General features: G+C 41.3%; 1 protein-coding gene across 7 annotated transcripts in view; it reads right to left on the bottom strand.

Annotated features, from left to right (window-relative positions):
* Nucleotides 1-20926, bottom strand: part of GRIK2 (glutamate ionotropic receptor kainate type subunit 2) — an 808572-nt gene that overhangs the window by 343367 nt on the left and 444279 nt on the right. For all 7 annotated transcript variants that reach the window (XM_053299652.1, XM_053298872.1, XM_053301185.1 and 4 more), the window contains exon 10: nt 1381-1587. In XM_053299652.1, the coding sequence (XP_053155627.1) occupies nt 1381-1587 (207 nt within the window). The remainder of the gene's footprint in view (nt 1-1380; nt 1588-20926) is intronic.

Here is a 20926-nt window from a genome sequence, read left to right as displayed (position 1 = left end):
AAGTAGTTGATTGCCTTGTCACCATAACATACTGCTTTTAGTTAAGACACTCCGCTCTTACCAATGAAGAAGTATGAACTTAAATGACAGAACAATCTCCTTTTTTGTTCCATTAAATGGCAGCAGCCTTCAGAATGCTTGCATTATTACAAGTGGCTTTGATCAGATGTCTTGCTATTGAGCGGTTTGCCAAAATAAATGCAAATTTGACAAAACACAAAGAAGCTGGAGACAACTGCATAATTTTCAAAGAGACTAAACTCCATTTCCAGGAGACCAAATTCAATTGACACCACCTACTGAGAGAATATGTTTTAAAAGCTATAAAGTGAAGGGCTGCCTGACTTACTCAATTATAAACAATTGCCTGTAATGATATCTGTTTTGACTCACATTGAATTACCCTGCTGCTTCAGCATGCATTGATATTTCTGTCTTACTGTCTAAGACTTCCTAGTTGATATTTTAAATAGAAGAGACAGGGCTTCTCTCAGTATATGCTAATGAAATATAATATCAAATATTTTAAAGGTAATATATGGATTCCTCTGGGACCTAGCATCAAGTAGAATATCACAAGGAAGATTTTGATTGCTCCTACATTCTGTCTAGAGATTCACTGTGCATACTATATGTATTCAAGCATTTTAATTTGAAAATAAACCATCAAAGGGATTTAAATTTGATATAAATAAGGGCTTTTGCTAATAAATCGAGGGTTACCAAATGAGGCATTATGTGGTTGCTACATCATAAGAACATAGGAAGATAGGAAGCTGCGATATACTGAGTCAGACCATTGGTCTATCTAGCTCAGTATCTGCCACAGACTGGCAGCAGCTTCTCCAAGGTTGCAGGCAGTAATCTCTCTCAGCCCTATCTTGGAGAAGCCAGGGAGAGAACTTCCCAGAGAGGCTCCATCCTCTGAGAGGAATATCTTACAGTGCTCACACTTCTAGTCTCCCATTCATATGCAACCAGGGTGGACCCTGCTTAGCTATGGGGACAAGTCATGCTTGCCACCACAAGACCAGCTCTTTTCTCCTGAGAGGAGAATTACATCTGCTATAATTATAGTAGATATAATTATTGAATGAATAATATCTTCTATAATTCTTAGACTTATAGCAATAGGAGATAGGCTAAGCTGAAAGATAATATATACAACGCTATCAATTAATTTCATGGCTGAGCAGGTAGTTAAAATTAGCTATCATTAGTGATGACCAACACAATACACCACAGGGGCAATTAATAGTACTATGGCAATTTCTTTTTAAAAAAATGTCAGTGTCACTTGCACATGTTCCTGATCAAACCTACTGAAACAAAGAAATAATGATTTAGTTTCAGAACACGCAGCTCTAAAAAGTAACTTACATGATCGATTAATTCACGAACCATTCCATTCCACTGTCCACTGGCATCATCTCGGGCTCCATATTTTCCATCTTCTACCAGCCTAATTTCATAGGTAAATCCAAGGAAGGTTGATAGTTCCCTGAGGAGGTCGATGCAATATCCCTCAAATCTATCATTTCCATATAAAGGTTTATCAGATTTTTTGAACATCACATATGGCTCTTCCTGGAAAAAAATGAATATAAACAGAACAGAAAGAAAGCAGAAAGAAAAATTTTAAGTGAATATAGCAGTTGCGATTTCATCTGTAACTGCAGAAAGAAACTACTGTTGCTGAAAGAAAATGTTCTGTCAGTTTTTCTATCAATCAACAACAACTATAAGATTTGGCAAACACCATAAAATCACAGGAATTTAGAAACGGGATTCTTAGGCACCTCAAGGAAAAAACCCTAGCTATTACAATAACCATCAAAAACTCTGACTGTGAACTAGTAAGGCAGTTCACAGCAGTTATAACTAGCATAGGGCAAGTGTCCTACCCTAGTTCAGAAGTTATGCACGCTCTTGTTTTGTGCTCTCAGCAAGGTTGGAAGGAGGAGTCTGGGAGAGAGGATTTGGGTCAGAAAGCAATTCCTCCTGTCTTGGTATAGTACTGGGCACAAGAGTTCGGTAGAACAGCACCTTCCAACCCAGCCTCTCTCTCCCAGGTGTATATTCATTTAGCCCATTAAGTAATGCATTATAAGGCAAACAATACCAACAACTGGCAGATTATTTAACTTGTATCAGAGTCCAGTAACAAAAACAAATATAGGATTTCTGCTTATATTCTCAAACTGTTTTCATTATATGAAGTACTTTGGTGCAATGAAGAATATATTTCTGTTTCTAATACAGCCAAATAATAATAATAATAATAATAATAATAATAATAATAATATTTCTTGTTTACACAGTCAGACAGGTGTTATTGACTGGTTTGTTTTATCCAGACATTGAGACCTTCCCAAGGACCTGGGATGGCTGAATTTCATTGTCAATGTTGTTGCTGCTGTTATAGATATCGTCGCTGAAAATAGGCTGTTCCTAGTAATGCTGCTTTTTGTAATTGGCTGATGGTGATTTCTGTGGCCCCTATGGTGTTGAGGTGCTCTTCAAGGTCTTTTGGAACTGCACGCAGGGAGCCAATTACCACTGGGATTATTTTGGTCTTTTTCTGCCACAGCCTTTCAATTTCAATTTGTAGATCTTTGTATTTTGTGATTTTTTCTATTTCTTTTTCTTCTATTCTGCTATCCCCTGGTATTGCTATGTCGATTACTTTGACTTGTTTTTCTTTCTTCTCGACTACAGTTATATCTGGTGTATTGTGTGGCAGATGTTTGTCTGTTTGTAGTCAGAAGTCCCATAATATTTTTACATCTTCATTTTCTTCAACTTTTTCAATTTTATGGTTAATTAATTAATTAATTAATTATTATTATTAAAGAAGGATGGAGAACAGTGAGCTATACACACCTATTGCCCAAGGAGAACTGCCAAAAAGTCTCACTATCAAGGCTACCACACATCTCTGGTAGAGACCTTGTAGGTGGCTTTTGCAACTGGTGTACCACTTGCTAGCCCAGGTTGGGGAGGAAATATTTCTGCATACATATATAGTAAACTATAGCAGCATTTACCATTGCACTACCCAGGAGGTCCAAGTGAGTCTACTCTATATACTGTTGCTCTTCTCCTAGGGAGTCCCAGCTAGCAAGTTACAATTCAGTGTCTGGTGTGGAGGTGTCCATAGACTCCTCTTGTGTGGTTAGGTTGGATCAATTGCAGTTTGTGACTCCTGAGGATGTGGACAAGCTGTTTGGAAAGGTGCGGCCTACCACCTGTTCTACTGACCCTTGCCCAACATGGCTTATACTATCTGCCAGGGGGTGTGGTTGTAGAGGGCCTGGTAGAGATTATAAGTGCTTCTCTGAGGGAAGACAGGATTCTTCCTTGTCTTAAGGAGGCAACTATTAGACCACTTCTGAAGAAGTCTACCTTGGATCCCTCAGAGCTGAGCAACTACAGGCCTGTCTCCAACCTTCCGTGGCTAGGCAAGGTAATTGAGAGGGTGGTGGTTTCCCAGCTCCAGACAGTTTTGGAGGAAACTGATTATCTTGACCCATTTCAGACTGGCTTTTGGGCGGGCTATGGGGTGGAGACTGCCTTGGTTGGCCTGATGGATGATCTCCAGTTGGGAATTGACAGAGGAAGTGTGACTCTGTTGGTCCTTTTGGATCTCTCAGCGGCTTTTGATACTATCAACTATAGTATCCTTCTGGAGCGTCTGAGGGAAGTGGGAGGCACTGCTTTGCAGTGGTTCCGCTCGTACCTCTCAGGCAGGTTCCAGATGGTGTCCCTTGGAGACTGCTGTTCTTCAAAATCTAAACTTTTGTATGGTGTGCCTCAGAGCTCCATATTGTCTCTGATGTTGTTTAACATCGACATGAAACCGCTTGGAGAGATTATCATTGGATTTGGTGTAGGGTGCTATCAGTATGCTGATGATACTCAAATCTATTTCTCCATGTCAACATGATCGGGAGAGGGCATAACCTCCATAAATGCCTGCCTGGAGGCAGTGATGGGCTGGATGAGGGATAACAAACTGAGGCTAAATCCAGATAAGAAAGAGGCATTTATTGTGCAGGGTCAAAACTTGGGTTTGATCTGCCTGTTCTGGATGGGGTCACACTTCCCCAGAAGGAGGTGGTACGCAATCTGGGGTGCTTCTGGTTATAACCTATAAGCCCTAAATGACTTGGGCCCTGAGTATTTAAGAGAATGCCTTCTTCATCATGAATCCTACCACCCATTGAGATCATCAGGAGCGATCCATCTGCAGTTGCCACCAGCTCATCTGGTGGCTACTCGGGAATGGGCCTTCTTCATTGCTGCCCCAAGGCTTTGGACTGTGCTCCTTGCTGAAGTAAGATCCCCATCTCTGACAGCTTTTTAAAAAGTCTTTAAAAGATGCATCTTTTCACCCAGGCTTTTAATTAAATATTGTTTTAATAGTTTTAATACTGTTTTAAAATATTATTTTAATGTTGTAATGTTTTAACCTTTTTGTTGTTCTTTTGTTTTAACTAATGTTTTACTTTTTATGTTTTTACTTTGTTGTATTCCACCCAGAGACATAAGTTTTGGGCAGTATAGTAATATGTTAAACAAAATAAAATAAAATAAAATAAAATAAACAAGCAAACAAATAAAGCAACAGATTTCAGATATTATTAAACACATTTACTAGCCCTTTACTCTTCTTCCCTTGCCAGTATATATGAATCATACTCTCCATAACAGGCAAATAATTCACATAAAGCAAATATCTGCTTCACTGCAAAAATTCCAAGGTTCTTGAAAAATGGCATACTGTATAGCCTAATACAGCATAAAATGTGTTGCTCTAAGGCAAGGATGAGATGAGATGAGATGTTTTGAGAGCCAGTAATATAGCCAGCTAGTAATGCTTCATACACACCCTCCAGTGCTGCAGCAAAGATAAGTTATTTAGAACTCCAAGTCATGTCAGCCCATATTGACTTTTTATCCCAGCGGAGTCACACAAAGAGACCAGAAGCAATCCAAGAACACCTCACTCACATGTATATGTCACACCAAGGTTGTTTTTTTAAAAAAACAATTAGAGAAAAAACTGACTCCAGAATAATTTTCAAAACATTCAGTCATATCAAAACCAGATGATAAAGCTTGTAATGCTTCAAACCACTATCCACGTATAGGCTATTGCAACATTTAAAAACTACAAGATGTAAGACAAGGTGCTATAACGTTGCGTACAGAAATGTCTGCTTGGGTAAGTAATACATATTGTGAGACGCTGAAGCCATAACATTAATGTGGACAATATTCATCATCTTCCAATTCATTTCTGAACTACCATGTTTTATTTGAGGGCTATAGGCCACTTCCAGCCTCATAGCCATAGGCAGGATGCCTCAGTTGCAGGGGAGCAACAGCAGGAGAGAGGGCATGCACATACCTGCTGCCTGTGGGCTTCCCAGAGGCATCTGGTGGGCCACTGTGTGAAACTGAATGCTAGACTAGATAGGCCTTGGGCCTGATCTAGCAAGGCTTTTCTTAGATGTTCTTAATTTCCCAATCTTCCCATTTTAAAGGGAAGCACTAAGTGGGAGTTATTTTCTGACCAAGTTTTTGTTTTTATTAATTGAAAATAATTAGAGAACTTAATCACAATTTCTATCTCATATGTACCTACCTCATTTTAAACATTATCTGCACACGTTGAGTTATGCTGTTCATCAGGAACAGTGGGAGAAATGTATTACCCTTCAGGATTAGGCTGCCCAGAACTGTCTTGGGCATGTATCTCTTGCTCAAAAGGAACCTGAGAAACCAAATATAGTCTGGGAAATCTTCATATAGAGACAGTTGCTTACGTTCTGCACAGTGAGCCACTAATTCTGTGCTACTCTACACCCTGTCTGTGCTGCTTCCAAAGGCAGGGAGGCTCATGCCTACAAGGAGAGGATCGTCACACTTGCAACGGTACTCCCATCATTCCCAGTGGAAGTACCATCACAAGTGTGATTCCTTAGTGGGCATGGAGTCTCCCTACTTTTGGAAGCAGCGAGCGTGGGGTGTAGAGTGGCACACAAAGCACACCTCTCCCTTAGATTTGCAGATCATTGCATATTGTGTGAGTGTGTGCTTCAAAAATCCAAAGGGAGTTGAAAATAGTAGTGCACGTTTAAGACTACTGCTGCTGAAATTGCAAGTTATGGTGTCTCAGAAGCTGTTGCAAGAAAACCAGCTGGCTGCTCATCAGCAGGAGTTTAGAATCACAAGTCCAATTTTTCTCCTTCCAACAATAGTATGAATGAACATGCTGTACTGTGTTAATCCACAGATTGTGTTAAACTGCAAACAAAATTATTTATCAATTATAAACTGCAGTTATGCTACTCTGTCTGGTCTGCTGCCCTCCCAAGTTCTCCAGGAAGCTTTTGGTCTACCATCTTGAAAACATATCCAATTATTCTAAATGTAAACGGAATGGCATAATCTTATTTTAATAACTATCATTATATTATATGTGATATTACCTTTAAGGCATATTTTATGCCTTGTCTTCATTGTACCTGGGGCAGGTGGTTTGATATCCTGGCTAATATGGTTTGTTTAAACTACAGTTCTTTCATTTTTATTCAGCATAGAAATAAACGTTCCTTTCTCTCAGCTGGATGTGTGAGGAAGGAGGAATGGGGAGTGGGAGGACAGAGCACACAAGCTCAATTACAGCCCAACAAACCGTTTTGTTGGACCATGATCATGATGCCTGCATTCAGCTAGAAATTTGCCTTGGGCCTTGCATTACCCAGGACAAGTTTAAAAGGTGTGAAATATATGATAGATTTGTTATATACAAATATATATGTACATTATTTATTTGGAATGAATCTCTCAGAGGTTTCATTTATTATTTGATTGTATTCTGCAATCATGTTCATATATGGATTTCCTTTTTAATGTGAACTTTTTTGAGCATCTCATAATATATGGATATTAATTAAATAATCAAATATACTTATTGCAGATAGGTTGCTATGTTTTATTCCATTTAAGTTGGAAAATGCAGCACTGCTAGGAAATATTGAAGAATTATCTTATGTGCAGCTGAATTTTATTCATATTGACTTAGAATTTACTCCTAAATAAATATGGTTAGCAATACAGTGTTGGAGCTAGTGATGTCAAAAAGGCTGCCATATCTAATTAACATTTCTGTCAGATACAAAGTATACACAGGGTTTCACATTTAGGAGTTGGGACTTGAGAGAACGGAGGAGAAGGGAAGCTGTCCAAAAGCTTCAGTCAGTCAAAACAATTTAATATCTTACTCTGATATTCAGCTAGCCACTTGACCAGACCAGGGGCAAATTTAAAGCAATATTAACTTCACATGCTTGCACAGTATGGCTTTCTCTAAATCATGGGTTTAATTAAGCTCTGTGGACAGAAGCAAGCAAGTTAAACATTTTTAAGACCAATTTATTTCAACATCATAGGATTTATGTTCATGTTCCATTCCTCCACTGATAAAGAGATTTTAAAATGATATAGTGTGTGCACGTGAGCGCGTGCGCACACACACACACACACACACACACTCAGAGTGAAAGAGAGCTTTGTCATCTTAAATGTTTTAACACAAGGCTGGACAAGTTGAACTCTGGCATGCTTCCAGTGACTTGAGAATACCTTTCAGTCCAAGCAAAACAGCTAAAAGATGGCAAATATAGTTGTAGTGTATCAACGACCTAGTAAGCCTCAGGGTGAGGCCTGGATGTGTTCAGAAAATCTGGATTGGGATTCAGATTATATGGGCTCTGGCGATATCAGATATTGGATCAGATATGGAATCTGAACCTGAATTCCAACTTAAATTCAAATTTTCCCCCATAGTGGCCAATGAAGTAATTAATCCAATTCACCAGTTGCTCCTAGAGCTTTGAAACCTGCCAAACATCTGGAGAAGGAGTCAGAGGCTGATATTGTGGATTTGAAAACAATTGGTCAATCCCCTGCTTTTGGGTGAATTTTTGAAGTTTTTGTTGTTGTTGTTGTTTTAAAAAGGCTAAAAATTGTGAAATCTGACTTGTTTGGGGCCAGAACTTTACCCCAAAAAATCTTAAATGGAAAGAACCTCCTTGGACCATTATTCCACCAGCATGTGGAGGAATCTGCCCTTTGCCTTCATGAAAAGGGGTAGCAGCATACCCCTTTAGCTCCTGCCCCCATTATATTTCTGGAATAGATAGGCATACAGTTATGAAATCTGGCACACATGAAGACCACATTGCCAGGACTCTGTGTAATATTTTTGAAAGCTATGGTTTAGTCTCCTGATTTTTGGTGAATTTTTTGAAAAACTTTCTTTAAAAAGACTAAAGAGAATGTCACTCTCGGGACCGATGCATATGGCTGGTCACATGCTTGATCTGGTCTTTTAGTCTGAACAGGGTGATGCTCCATGGGTAGGGACTCCTGTGATTACCCCATTGTCATGGACAAACCACCATCTGATTAAGGTTGGACTCATGACCATGGCGCACCTCCACAGGGGCAGAGGGACTATTAGGATGGTCCACTCGAGAAGGTTACTGGATCAAACAGGATTCCAATACACCTTGGAGGGATTTAGTGATGGCTCTACTGATGACCCTGTCGACACTCTGGTGGAGAGCTGGAATAAACAACTCACTGAGTGGAATAATCAACTCACCGAGTGGACACAATTGCTCCTAAGCGTCCCCTACGAAACTGACCCCTTGGTATATGGAAGAACTAGTGGGGCTAAAGTGGCGAGGTAGACTAGAGTGCAAGTGGAGAAAGATTCTACTCAAATCCGACATATTATTACATAGATCGCATATGAAGATCTATGCTCAGGTGATATGGTGGTTTGGGATTTTTTTTGCATATTTTTTATTTTACATATTTTTATACAGCCCAAAACTTCTGTCTCTGGGCAGTTTACAACAAGATAAAAACAACATTAGAACATTAGTTAAAAACAGAAAACAAGAAACTTAAAACACAACAATTTAAAATTTTAAAAACAATATTCTAAAACAACATTAAAAACAATCAAAACAGTATCAGTTAAAAGCCTGGGTGAACAGATGCCTCTTTAAAGACTTTTTAAAAATTGCCAGAGATGGAGAGGCTCTTTTTTCACTAGGGAGGGCATTCCAAAGCCTCGAGGCAGCAACGGAGAAGGCCTGTCCCTGAGTAGCCACCAGACGAGCTGGTGGCAAATTGAGACGGACTTCTCCTGATGATCTCAATGGACTATGGGGTTCATAACAAAGAAGACGTTCTCTTAAATACTCAGGGCCCAACCTGTTTAGGGATTTATAGGTTATAACCAACACCTTGTATTTTGCCCGGAAACATATCGGCAGCCAGTGTAACTCCTTTCAATACAGGACTAATATGGTCTCTCCTAGATGACCCAGAGACCAGCCTGGCTGCCACATTCTGAACCAACTGTAGTTTCCGGACTATGTACAAGGGCAGCCCCACATAGAGTGCATTACAGTAATCCAGTCTGGAGATTACAAGGAGATGTACCACTGTTTTGAGGTTATCTATCTCAAGAAACGGACGCAGCTGGCGTATCAGCCGAAGCTGATAGAAGGCACCTCTGGCCACTGCCTCAACCTGGGACATGTGTGGAAAGGAAGCTATTCTTCTCCTTCCATATTGTGTCCACAAGTTGACATCCAGCAGAGTTGTTCAGGGTCATGAAGGGGCTAATGTGTACCTCTTCCACCTTGAATCAGTACTTGGAACCAACAATTATTCACTGGGACATTTTTAATGAGTTTTTTGTGGACAAAATATCTTGTATTTGGGCCTACTTAGATTCAAACTCTACAATTGTTACAGAGTCTGATGCTGAGGTGTCCAGCAGCTCTTCTTATGTAATGACCCTGGATCAGTTTCAGTTCATGACTCCTGAGGACGTGGACAAGTCACTTAGAATGGTGTGGCCTACCACCTGTCCTCTTGATCCTTGCCTGACATGGCTTATATGATCTAGAAGGGAGGCTGTAGTAGAGGGCCTGGTAGAGATCATAAATGCTTATCTGAGGGAGGACAGGATGCCTCCTTGTATTAAGGAAGCAATCATTAGGCCGTATCGTAAATCTGTCAGGCTAGCCAGACATAGTGTAAAACAGGCAGGCAGAAGTATAACAGCGAAATATTACAGAAAGGAATTCTAAAAACCAGGGCCAGTCCGAGTCAATCTAATCAACCCAACTGGGTCCAAAGCGAAATTCACAGGTAAGGTCAACACAGTCCAGGGTCCAAACACGGTCAAGGCAATACACGAACACAACCAATTAGCTCACAGGAAACTGACGTTGCTATCAGCAGGGTAGCTGTGGTACAGTTGTCTTAAATAGACTGACCCCCAGTGCCGTTAATCAAGAGTTCCTGAGTTAGCAGCTTTGCCTGTTGTTCTACACATGCGATTCCTTAACTCTTGCTGTCTCTTGGACCGACGCCTCCCCACAGCTGAGACCAGTCGTGCCTCCTCCACAAGAGCTGCCTCACCCAGCTCTAACTCATCTTCAGCTCCCCGTGCGTCAGACCCACTCTCCTTTGCAACTTCTGGTCCTTGCCCTCCCTCCTCTGCTGTCAGCTCTGTCCCCTCCAACTTCTTCTCGGAGTCTTCCAGCAAGCCCATGATAGACCGCTTCTCAAGAAGCCTGGCTTGGATCCCTGAGAGTTAAGCAATTACAGGCCTGTCTCCAACCTTCCATGGCAGGACAAGGTGAGTGAGAGGGTGATGGCCTCAAGGCTCCAGGTGGTCTTGGAGGAAAATGATTATCTATTATCTAGACTCATTTCAAACTGGCTTTTGGGCGGACTATGGGGTGGAGATTGCCTTGGTCGGCCTGATAGATCTCCAGTTGGGAATTGACAGAGGAAATGTGACTCTGTTGGTCCTTTTGGATCTCTCGATGGCTTTCGGTACTATCGACCATAGTATCCTTCTGGAACATCTAAGGGGATTGGGAGGCACTGCTTTGCGGTGGTTCCGCTCCTACCTCATGGGCAGATTTCAGATGGTGTCTCTTGGAGACTGTTCTTCAAAATCTGAACTTTCCCATAGTGTCCCTCAGAGTTCCATATTTTCTTTGATGTTGTTTAACATCTACATGAAACCGCTGGGAGAGATCATCAGAAGATTTGGTACAGAATGTTATCAAAATGCTGATGACACCCAAATCTACTTCTCCATGTCAACATCATCAGGAGAAGGTATAACCTCCCTAAATGCCTGCCTGGAGCTAGTAATGGGCTGGATGAGGGATAAAAAACTAAGCCTGAATTCAGATAAGATGGAGGTACTTCTTGTGGCTTCGAAACTCGGGAGATGATTTTGATCTACCAGTTCTGGATGGGGTCACACTCCCCCAGAAGGAACAGGTATGCAGTCTGGGGGTGCTTCTGGATCCAAACCTCTCCCTGGTGTCCCAGGTTGAGGCAGTGGCCAGAGGTGCTTTTTATTGGCTTTGACTGATATGCCAGCTGCATCCGTTTCTTGAGATGAACGACCTCAAAATGGTGTTACACATGCTGGTAACCTCTAAGCTGGATTTCTGCAATGCGCTTTATGTGGGGATGCCTTTGTACATAGTCCAGAAACTGCATTTGGTTCAGAATGCAGCAGCCAGGTTGGGTCATCTAGGAGAGACCATATTACTCCTGTGGTGTGTTGTAAATCTGTTGGCACAGCTGCCCCGACAGGATTTATGATCCCTTCAACTCTATTTGTGTGAGTCAAATAAAGTTCTGTAGATAAGCAAAGCAGCTTAGCTGCATGAACAAAACGAAGAATGACTCTCAAGATAAAGTATTATAAACAAAATAAAGTCCCTTGAAACTAAACTAAGTACCCCCCTCTACAATAACTGAGAATTATCAGGGCGGGGTGCCTCTGAGTACCAGTTGCAGGGGAGTAATGGCAGGAGAGAGGGCACGCCCTCAACGCCTGTCTGTGGCTTCCAGCGGCATCTGGTGGGCCACTGTGTGAAACAGGATGCTGGACTAGATGGGCCGTGGGCCTGATCCAGCAGGGCTGTTCTTATGTTAATTAACTGAAATAACGGAGCAAGGAAGAACAGAACAAGGACAGGCTGGAACAGGGAAGTTTTAGAAAATACAAGGACACCTGACAGTAATCAGTGCCAAGAACAGTCTGCTTAATATAGGGCTCAAGATAACCAGCAGCCAATCAGGCTTTCCTGACTCAGCACTTCTATTTCCTCTCCTGTGAGATCTTGCGCCTGCGTGTCTCCCACAGAGCCTTTCTCTTGAGACGCCTTCTTAACACAGGTAAAATTCCAGCTTCCTCCTGATCAGCCTCCTCAGCCCTCATGTCTGCCAGCTGTTCCGATTCCTCAGCTCCAGAGTCTGTTCTCCCAGCCAAATCCTGCTGCTGTGCCTCTGAGCCTGCACTCCCAACCGAGTCCTTGCTTTCCTCCTCCGACTCTTCTGAGTCAGAGGTCTGAGCCATGACATGGTGAAGGAACTACACTGGCTGCCGATACAATTCCAGGGAAAATACAAGGTGTTGGTTATTACCTATAAAGCCCTAAACAGCTTAGGCCCCTGGTGTTTAAGAGAATGTCTTCTTTACCATGAGCTCCACCGCCTATTAAGATCATCTGGAGAGGTTCATCTGCGGTTTCTGCCAACCCATTTGGCGGCTACTCGGGAACGGGCCTTCTCCACTGCTGCCCCTGAACTTTGGAATGCACTCCCTATTGAAATCAGAGTTTCCCCATCTCTGGCAACTTTTAAAAAGGCACTGGAGACATATTTATTCACCCGATAACATCCGGCTTAGCTGGCTGTCTTGACAAATCACGACAAATGAACCTCAAATCACTCCAATCAATCTGACTTCTGCTGGTAGCAAAAAGCAAACTATAATTTCACATCCATCATCTCTGTTTTTTGCATTTAAAGATAAGCTAAGCTGACCAATTTTTCTGGGAAGAGCTGGTCTACTAATTGGGGTTGGCATGTATACCAGTCCTCCACTCCGGACAGTGTGTCAGCCTACCTTGGGTCATGCTTTTATGCCTTTTCATGAAAGCAAAGGGCAAAGTACTCCACATGCTGGTAGACCAGACCTGGGAGTTTGGCTGACACACTAAGTATAGAATGGAAGGCTGGTCTACCTGCCAATCCCAATTGGTATATCAACTCTCCCCGGAGAAAACTGCCATTTGAGGCCCATTTTTCCAGCTCTCCCCAGAAGAACGGGCCTCAAAATGGCATTTAAATCAGCCAAATTGATTTGGGTTGATGGGGCTGATTCTCTTCTATCACGGATCAGGCCTTTTATTTTAACAGTGATTCAATTCTAGGTTGAATCACTGATTCACTCCCGATTCAACCTGAATTGATTCGAGGTTGAATCAAATTGCACACCCCTACTTTAAATCCCTTAATGCCTAGAAGGGAAAGTGATGCATTCTAACCACAGCAACAGAAACACTGAAAGAACTTTCACTTTTATTGACTGTGTGCTTCTGCAATGGGAAAGACAAAAAAAAAATATAAAATGAAGGAATGTCCTTGTTCCTCCACACTGGGTGGAATAATGGTCCTAGGAAGGACTTCAGATCTAGAATGATTTATAAAGTTATGACTTAAAACAAGCCAGATTTCACAATTTTAATACAATTTTAAAAACACCTAAATCATGGAATTGGCCAATTTTCTTCAAATTCACTACACAGAGCTCTGACCTCCTTCCCCACATGTGTGGCAAGTTTCAAGGCTCTCTGACTAACCATTAATTTGTAGTGATTTTTCCCCCTATTTCCCCAATCACCTCTATGGGGAAGAATCCTAATTTATTTTGCGAATTCTGAAATTTTGAAGTATTTCCAAAACTAATTTTGGAATTGATTTCCAAAATTAATTTTAATATTTTGGAATAAATTCCCACTTTACCTATCTAATTTTCAAAAGAAATAAGATTTTCCTGATTTTTACCAATTTTTGGCAATTTCAGAAAAATCTGAATTTTCTAATCCACATTTGCACAGGCCTAAAATATAGATTATATGTTTTTATTTTGTATTTATTTGGTAGTTTATACATACCTTCTAATTAAAGCCTCAAGGTAGCTAACAATTAATATTTAGAACAATAAAAAGACAACAAACTCAAAGAGCAGAATATAGTATAAAAGAGCAACAAACATCCAAAACCTAAACATTTTAAAGTATTCATTTTTAAGAGGTAGGAGAGAGGGACTTGGTAATAACATAATAGCAATAAAGTTTGATTAAAAGCCTGAGAGGACAGGATAGACTTGCTTAGCACTTAGAAGTGCCACGTAAAAGATAACAAAGAAGCCATGTATGGAAGAAATTCCACAGGTTTAGCGCTTCCACTGGCAAAGCCATTTCTCTGAAAGTTACCTGTTGAACCTCCGAATTTACAAGTACTCAGAGGACCTCAGATCAATATCTTTACACTGGAGTGGTTCATGTGAGAGAAGGAGGTCTTTCAGATACTCCAATCCCAGGACATTTCTATAGGCCAAAAGAGCACCTTGAATTAAGCGCGGAATGAAACTGGCAGCTAGAAATGCTCTTTCAGTTATAGCAGCATCTATTAATTGCAGTCAGTCCCGGTCAGCAATCTGAAGTCTGCATCTTGTTCCAGCTGTAGTTTTCAGCAATCTTCAGGGACAGCCCCTTGTATAATTTATCACAGTAGCCTAGCTGGATGTTATTGGTGTGTGGATAACTTGCTTTCTTCAAAAAAGGTTGCAGCTGGCACATCAACAGAAGTTGGGAAAGGATGCTGTGAGCTACTAATGCAAAGCTGGATCAAGCAGTACCAGCACATTGCAAACATGATCTTTAATGGGAATGCAACCTCATTCAGAATGGACTATATACAATTCACCAACAGCTGCTCTGCCACTTGAGATTCAGAATCACTTTATTAGACTTCATTCAGTTTCAGACTGACTTCTGTTCAGACAGACCTAGTCAAAATATCCACAGCTGATGTAAAAAAACAGGCAGAGGTGGGTGGCATTAGCATAATGCTGGCACTGAACTCTGAAAATGCCTGATGAATTTTCCCAGAGGTTTCCTGTAGATATAAAACAGCAATACAGAACCTTGCAGAACACCAAAGCATAACTGTTATAGTACAGAACTACACTCCTGAGCATTACCTTCTGCAAATGGCCTGGCAGGTCAAGCAGAATCACTACAAAGTCACCAGGCAGGTGATCCAGAAATAAACCCTAACTTATAGCCTTAAAAACTGCCAAGAAGTCCAGGAGAATAAACAGCGATTTCCCTCGTTTTATCACAGTGTAACCTTAGGAAGGTTTGGTCGCCGCTGTGGCGAGCCTGGTTGTGGAGGCCAGAGGCGGTGGTGGGCCCAGCTCAGCCATGGAGGCAAGGCCCAAGAGCGGGCAAAGAAAGTGCGGGGGCAGAAGTGGTGGTGGGGAGGAGAGGCGGCTGGGCCCGGAAGCGGAGACTGGAGCAGAAGGTGTGGGGGGGGGCGGGAAGAAGTAACCACCGGCTCTCCAAAATGTTAGGCTTTCCCAGGCCTACCTGGAGAAACCAGAGATTGAATCTGGGACCTTCTGCATGCAGAGCAGATAATCTACCACTGAGCTACAACCCCCATCTACCATGGAGAGCAATGCCATTTCATTTCCAAAACCAGGCCAGATTCCAGATTAAAATGGGTCCAGAAATTCTGTATCATCCAGGAATGCCTATTGGACTGCCACAAGGTGTGTAGGCTTGACTTAGATCCTTTATCACCAGGGATGGGCACAAACCAGTTTTCCTGGTTAGGTACGAATCCGAACCAGACCAGCTCGGTTTTGACACCTTCGAGTTCCTGGTTCGGTTCAAGCTTGAACAGGTTTCACATCACTATTTATCACAAAGGCTCAGTTCACTGCTGCTCTGGATAAGGAACCAATGAAGGAGTTCTTTGTCTGCTGTCTTTAATTTTTCTATCTGTAGCTTTGCCTACTTCAGCTGTAACGCTGTCAACTCAATCTTATACATGTTTACTCTTAAATGATAACCAATATCATCAATGGGTATTACTCTCAGACAAGTGGGCATACAGCTTTTGTGACATGACAACAATCCACTGCAGTGCAAAAACATGGTAAGATGTTGTCCAATCTTACATTATCAAACTGCACATTTCATTCAAACATGCATGTCTGGAATTAGATTAATTTGTTATGTATGTACTGCATGTATTTAGGAGAAACATTCCTGTTTTAGAAATGACAGAGCCTTTCTCCCCTCTCACATGGTAACAAACAAGTACAAGTAGTTGGCAAAAGTCAAACAGTTAACAATCACCAGAACAGTAATTAATTATTAAAAAGCAAACAAACCCTGCATACCGCTTAAAATTAACATCATAGCAACCAGATCCTAATGAACTGACTAGTTGGTCTCTGGGTCATCTCAGAGAGACCATATTACTCCTTTGCTGATAGAGTTACACTGGCTGCCAATAGGTTTGTGGGCAAAATACAAAGTGCTAGTTATAACTTATAAAGCCCTAAACGACTTAGGCCCTAGGTATTTAAGAGAGCGTCCTCTTCACTATGAGCCCCACTGCCCATTGAGGTCATCTGAGGAGGTCTGTCTCCAGTTACCGCCAACTCGTTTGGTAGCTTCACAGAGACGGGCCTTCTCGGTTGCTGCCCCAAGATTGTGGAATGCACTCCCCACTAAGATACGATCCTCCCCATCTCTGGCAATTAAAAAAAAATAAAATCTAAAAACCCATATTTTTAACCAAGCTTTCTCATTCTTTTAAAATTTGTTAGTTTTAATTTTGTGATTGATTTTAAATGGTTGAATTGTTTTAACTTTTTATACGTGTTTAAATTGTTTTATGTTAACCGCCAGAGACGAAATTTTGGGTGGTATATAAATGTGATGAATGAATGAATGAATGAATGAATGAATGAATGAATGAATAAATGCTTAGCTGCTGGAACAACAGTTGTTGTTCCGGCAATGGGTTTGGCCCCTCTTTTGGCTATTAGTTATATGAACAATTTGGAAAGTAGGTGTATTGCCCAGGATGTAATTTTATAAGAGGTATATTGATGACATAATTATTATTACAAAAACTAAACAGATTGATGAGATGTTTAATAAAATAAAGGAGAAAGTATAAGCCTGACTAGGGAGGCTCCAGATGATCCAGGGTAGTTATCTTTTCATATTGTAACATGGAAGTTAAGCATTATGTTCCTCTCCAGACCTTCTAGAAAATTTCTAGGAAACAGAAATTTGTCTTAGGATGGGCAACTTGCGAAACCAGACCCAAATAATGACAGGACACGTGTAGTTGGAAGAAACTAGGGCCACTTTATTAAATAATTACAAAACTTCAACTAAGAATTTAACTAAAGTGTGGGTACCCCCTATGTGGGTCAGTCTCATAGGATATGCCCATAGGAGGGTGAAGGGCCGGGCTTTGATTCGGCTTGGAACCAAACAACTAAAATGCAAATGGTGAAAAATGCTGTTAAAAGGGCATCCAAAATTGCTTGTCAAGTATACAGAGGGCAGGCCATAGAAAGCACCAGAAATCTGGCAGAGATTAATGGGTATAAATTCACCTTAAGAACATTAGGGCTAAATAAATATGTAGTAGGATTGCCTGTTCCGAAGATCCCTTTTATGTCAAATAATTTTATTAGGCAGTGCCAGAAAAGCTTAAGGAAACATGGGACCAAGGCTAATGTAGCATGCCAAAACACCCAAGACTTTGAAGCAACAGTTAGTAAGATCAAGATTATATGATAAAAAGTGTGAAACCAAAGCCTGTCCAGTTTGTGAAAATGGGAAAGCGAGCTGTAAATAGAAAGAAGTGGTTTACAAAATCACTTGTGTGGAATGCGGTGAATGCTATATAGGAGAAACTGGAAGACATTTAGTCACCAGATTTAAAGAATATTTAGCAGACTCGAAATACATAAACAGGGAAAGACTATGGTCAACACATATGAAAAATAAACATGATGGAGTAATAGTGCCACTTAAAGTGTGCATTCTGAAGTCAGAACATTGCACACTTAAAGGAAAGATTATAGAAGAGTTATATTTAGGCAAACTGAAACCTGAGGTTAATGGCAAGGAAGAACTGAAAGAGACTCTGAAGTACATAGGTCATTAAAAGATACGTATAGGAATTTGTTCTCCTTCCCCCTTGTTTCTTCCCTTGTTAGTGATAAACATGCACAGATGTGTTGTCTCTTGATTTGATTGAGGAGAGTTTCAAATATAAGAATTCGGATTAAATAGCAGAATATCAAAAACTACTGAGGCTGACTTGTTTACATCAAAATGTTTGTTTTACATTTTACTTATATCTTAATTTTATTTTTGTGCAATGAATAAGGTCTTGAGAAGAACATAATGATTAACTTTCATATTATAGCTCTCTTTCATATTCTAAATCCTTCTCTCAGCATACCCTAAAGATCCATGTAATATCTAGCAAAAAGTCTGGCATATAATGTACCCTGCAGATAGATCACCATTCATATTTATCTAGCAAGCTATCAAATGATGTTCCATACAATTCCAGTTAACAGGCTGCACTGATAACACGCTGCCCTTCAGGGGATATATCGTTGTTTGACCAGTGCCCCGGTGAAAAAAAATAGGAGATTAGCTACAGTCTTCTGAATCATGTTGGTTACTTTTCAGAGACAACTGGACACACTAGGAGAAATATCACTATAAAAGTAGAAATGAACACTCTTACTCACACTTTATTTTAGTTTTTAGTTTTATCCATTAGAGCTTTATTCCTGACAGACAGAAAACAGCATTAAGCTCTACATCCCAGACAACACTTTACTGAACAGAAAGAACTATGAGATGAAAATGGAGTGGGGGTTCCATGTTCTCATTGTAAAGAAATTGATCCAAGTGAAGCTATCAGTAGTTAAGCAACAGTGTAAGACATGCTTTGGAGTCAGAATATGCCAAATCATGTACTCAAAGTTCTTCCTTCACAGTAGCTTTCAGTCTGCTAAACTTAAACTTTTTAAAGAAAAATAAAAATTAAAATAGTTTAGAGAACAAGCAAAGAATTTTGTTAACAGCCAATTGCAAAATATACATTATAATGCTTTGTGAACATTATAATGCTCTGGGAACATGAGCCACCATGCCCACAGGGCCATCACTGCCTGCTCCACCTCCTTCCTCTTTCTTCATCCTTCACCTCTCACCATCATCATCGGGGGGATGCCATGTATCCCATCACCTTACTTGTTTTTCGAAGAGCCTTCTGTGAGTTCCCAGCAGGCTCCTGCAGCCACAAGTGAGGGGATGGGCCTCGGTGCAAGAGAAGACACATAACACATGGCATCACAAAGCAGCAGGGAACATAATGGGTGTGGCAGCAGCTGAGAGAGGAGGAAGCAAGCAGCACAGCAAGGTAAGGGGACCAAACAAGCAGCAGGGGCCAGCGAGGTGGGGGGGGGGAGACACAGGCCGCCATAGGCTTGCAATGCCCCTAATTTTCCAGATCTAGGTTTCCTATTTTAATTTCTTTCTATCAAATTATAAAATTTGCATGCAAGCATTAAGTTTAATAAAATTTGAATGGCTACATGCCAAAGAGACAGTAGAACCTCACTGATCATGGATCTGGCACTTGCGATTTCATGTATCCAGGGTTGGGTAATTGGTACCCAACCTTCGTAACGTGAAAAAAACCAGGCAAAAAGGGTTAATCCACATATACGCAAATTGGAGGCAGCCAGAAATAACTGTAGAGGTCGTTTCCAGCCGCCATTTTGTGTTCCGGAGAGATCGGGAGCAATTTTATTTTATTTTATTTTATTTATGTTGTGGCTCTTCACAAAGGAAAGGACTGGAAATAGCAATATTTCACTACAAAAAACCAGAGTTCGGCACTTTGAGGGCCCATTGCTGGAATGTGGGGGACTCACAGATCATGGTAGGGCACTTTTTTGTTATTTTTAGGGCTCTTCTTCAGCAATTTTTTAAAGCATCCAGGGACCCCTGGATTTCCATTGCCCCAATGCCTCAGAATTCATGGTTTCAGCATCCACGGCACCAGCTAAGAATAGAACCCGCACAAATACCAAGGTCCTCCTGTATATGTAACCAAACTAACATAACCACATAGAAATTAAAGTTAACTAGCCAACCCCGCACAGAGAATCTGTGCGCTCTTTGGGGCCGGTGGTTACTTCTCCCCCCCCACACACACACCTTCTGCTCCAGTCTCCGCTTCCGGGCCCAGCCGCCTCTCCTCCCCACCACCACTTCTGCCCCCGCACTTTCTTTGCCCGCTCTTGGGCCTTGCCTCCATGGCCGAGCTGGGCCCGCCACCGCCTCTGGCCTCCACAACCAGGCTCGCCACAGCGGCGACCAATCCTCCTAGGTGCACCTCAGCCAATCAGGCACATCCGCCGCCCAGCCAATCATCTGGGCTCTGGGACGCACATTCCAAGGCACACCCAGGAGAATTAATATAATAGATGACTATGGGTGCAATCCTAGAAAGCCATGTGCACTCAGGGAAAGAAGTATGTACACCCACACGAACACACACGCACACCCAGAGGTATCATCAACATTTTTACTTTAATTGCTCATATACACAGGTTGCAGCTGAAATATGTAATGGCAATTGGTGGCTTCTTCCATATGATCACTTCATATGGAAGATTATTATATTATTATTATATAATTAGGTAGAAGACAGTCCAAGTTGGCATAACAAAAATAAAAGAAACCAAATTCTCACTTCTAGTCATTTTCAGGCCAGCACCTAAAGATCCACATTTAGGATTGCCAAAACCTTTTCAGAACCACCCAGGGACTTGCATATGGGTGGTATAAAAGTGTAGTGTGTGTGTGTGTGTGTGTGTATT

Source organism: Hemicordylus capensis, chromosome 1, assembly GCF_027244095.1.
Source record: "Hemicordylus capensis ecotype Gifberg chromosome 1, rHemCap1.1.pri, whole genome shotgun sequence".
NCBI lineage: Eukaryota > Metazoa > Chordata > Lepidosauria > Squamata > Cordylidae > Hemicordylus > Hemicordylus capensis.
The sequence above is the reverse complement of the archived record's forward strand: the minus strand, read 5'-3'. Positions and strand labels throughout refer to the sequence as shown.